The sequence below is a fragment of the Strongylocentrotus purpuratus genome, unplaced genomic scaffold (assembly GCF_000002235.5).
Source record: "Strongylocentrotus purpuratus isolate Spur 01 unplaced genomic scaffold, Spur_5.0 spur5_scaffold_14, whole genome shotgun sequence".
NCBI classification, from domain to species: domain Eukaryota; kingdom Metazoa; phylum Echinodermata; class Echinoidea; order Camarodonta; family Strongylocentrotidae; genus Strongylocentrotus; species Strongylocentrotus purpuratus.
Window position 1 is genome coordinate 32,065,392 of NW_022145599.1, and position 1,523 is coordinate 32,066,914.

The 1,523-nt window shown below is 44.2% G+C and overlaps 1 protein-coding gene across 1 annotated transcript; it reads right to left on the bottom strand.

Moving 5' to 3' along the window:
• Window positions 1-238: 238 nt before the first annotated feature.
• Window positions 239-1,016, bottom strand: LOC105445093 (protein dimmed-like). The gene has a single exon (XM_011680153.2). The coding sequence runs from the start codon at window positions 1,006-1,008 to the stop codon at window positions 283-285; it is 726 nt and encodes a 241-aa protein (XP_011678455.2). The 5' UTR covers window positions 1,009-1,016; the 3' UTR covers window positions 239-282.
• Between the last annotated feature and the right edge of the window lie 507 nt (window positions 1,017-1,523).

The window sequence follows — 1,523 nt, forward strand, 5'->3', positions numbered from 1 at the left end:
TTTAATACAATTTTAATAAATTATTATTATTTTCTTTTTAAAGCCGACCGTAGATTTCAAGACTTTTAGGTGGGTCGCAAAGGGCAATACAACATCCTTTTTTTAAGGCATGACGTCATTGCACGAGGCAAATACAAATTATATCTGTTTACTCGACCTAAGGGCTTCTGAGGATGAAGAAGGGCCGTCAAGTAAGTAAAGGCATGTCATGTCCAAAAACGAATATTTGGGAATGATAATGATTCTTGTGGATCCTTATTCTTATCTCTGTGTATCTCTTGTTCAATACTGATATTGAATTGTAGACTCCGTTCTGTAATATTCTTGTGTATAATGGGGGTTAATTTGAGCGGCGTTGAACGAAGACGGAATGGCGCAAAACTCCCCGATCTCAAGCTCTGTGCTTTCGTCGACATGATAGTAGGTGTTTGAACTGCCATTGGGTTGATTCGCAATGCTGTTCTGAGACGTGCTGAATCCATTAACGTCTAGTTCTGCCGTTGACACTGATGTGTCGTCCGGACTTTCCTGCAGCATCACTTCCAAGGCTCGAATATAATTCTGGGCAAGGACAAGGGTGCCGATCTTGCTAAGCCTATGACGATGTGGTCCTTGCTTGAGCCGCTTGCATGGAAGCACCTGACGAAGCCTCTCGAACGCATCACAAAGCTGATGCATGCGGTCACGCTCCCGCGAATTAATGCGGTCGCGTCGCTCGTATGTCTTCCGTCGGCTGCTGTACCGCCGTATGCCGTCCGGTCCCTTCGACGGCTTCCTCCCGACCGCGCTACGCATCCTTGTCGACGAGGGGCACGAAGACGAGTAAACACCCTGGGCGGAGGTTGACGAAACCATCGACGATGCACACGTATCGTCAATCACTTGCGGTGTCACGTAATCAAAATAAGAACCGTTTGTCACGTAGCCGGTGTAAGGGATACTGCACACCACGGCATTTGAGCTGTCGTGATTGTTTTGCGTCACATAGATGGGTTCGTGCGATCTCATGGCAAGACCTCGGGCTACTTCTTCAGCGATGTCAAAGTTCCCATCATGCGCCATTCTGACAAGAAAAAATAAAATGGGGAATATGTCAAGCACGTCAAAGTATGTCCCTTTTGCAGAGGATACGGTTAAATTCCAACGGCATTTGAAAGATGATACTAATTTAGAACTTCCCTCAAAACGGAAGGGCTTAAAAGAATGGTAAAATAACGACGATTTGTTGTCGAAGGGACTTTAGTGATTGCAATCACTAAAGTAATACTCTGATTTTCAGACCTTTGTACCCTATGGTCGTACGTTTTGTGCAGAGCAAGGATTCGATCAGTTTAATTTTGGTCATTGCAAGAATTGGGTTATTGATGTAGACAAATGCTCATGTACCCTTTTTTGCTCATTTGTGTGTATGTTATTACCAAAGAAAATAAAGGAAGTCGGTCAGTCACTCAACAGTGTGTGACAGTGAAGTCTAGAAAGTAAACGGGTTTCCTTGCATAATTAGAAGATTAGGACACTGATAA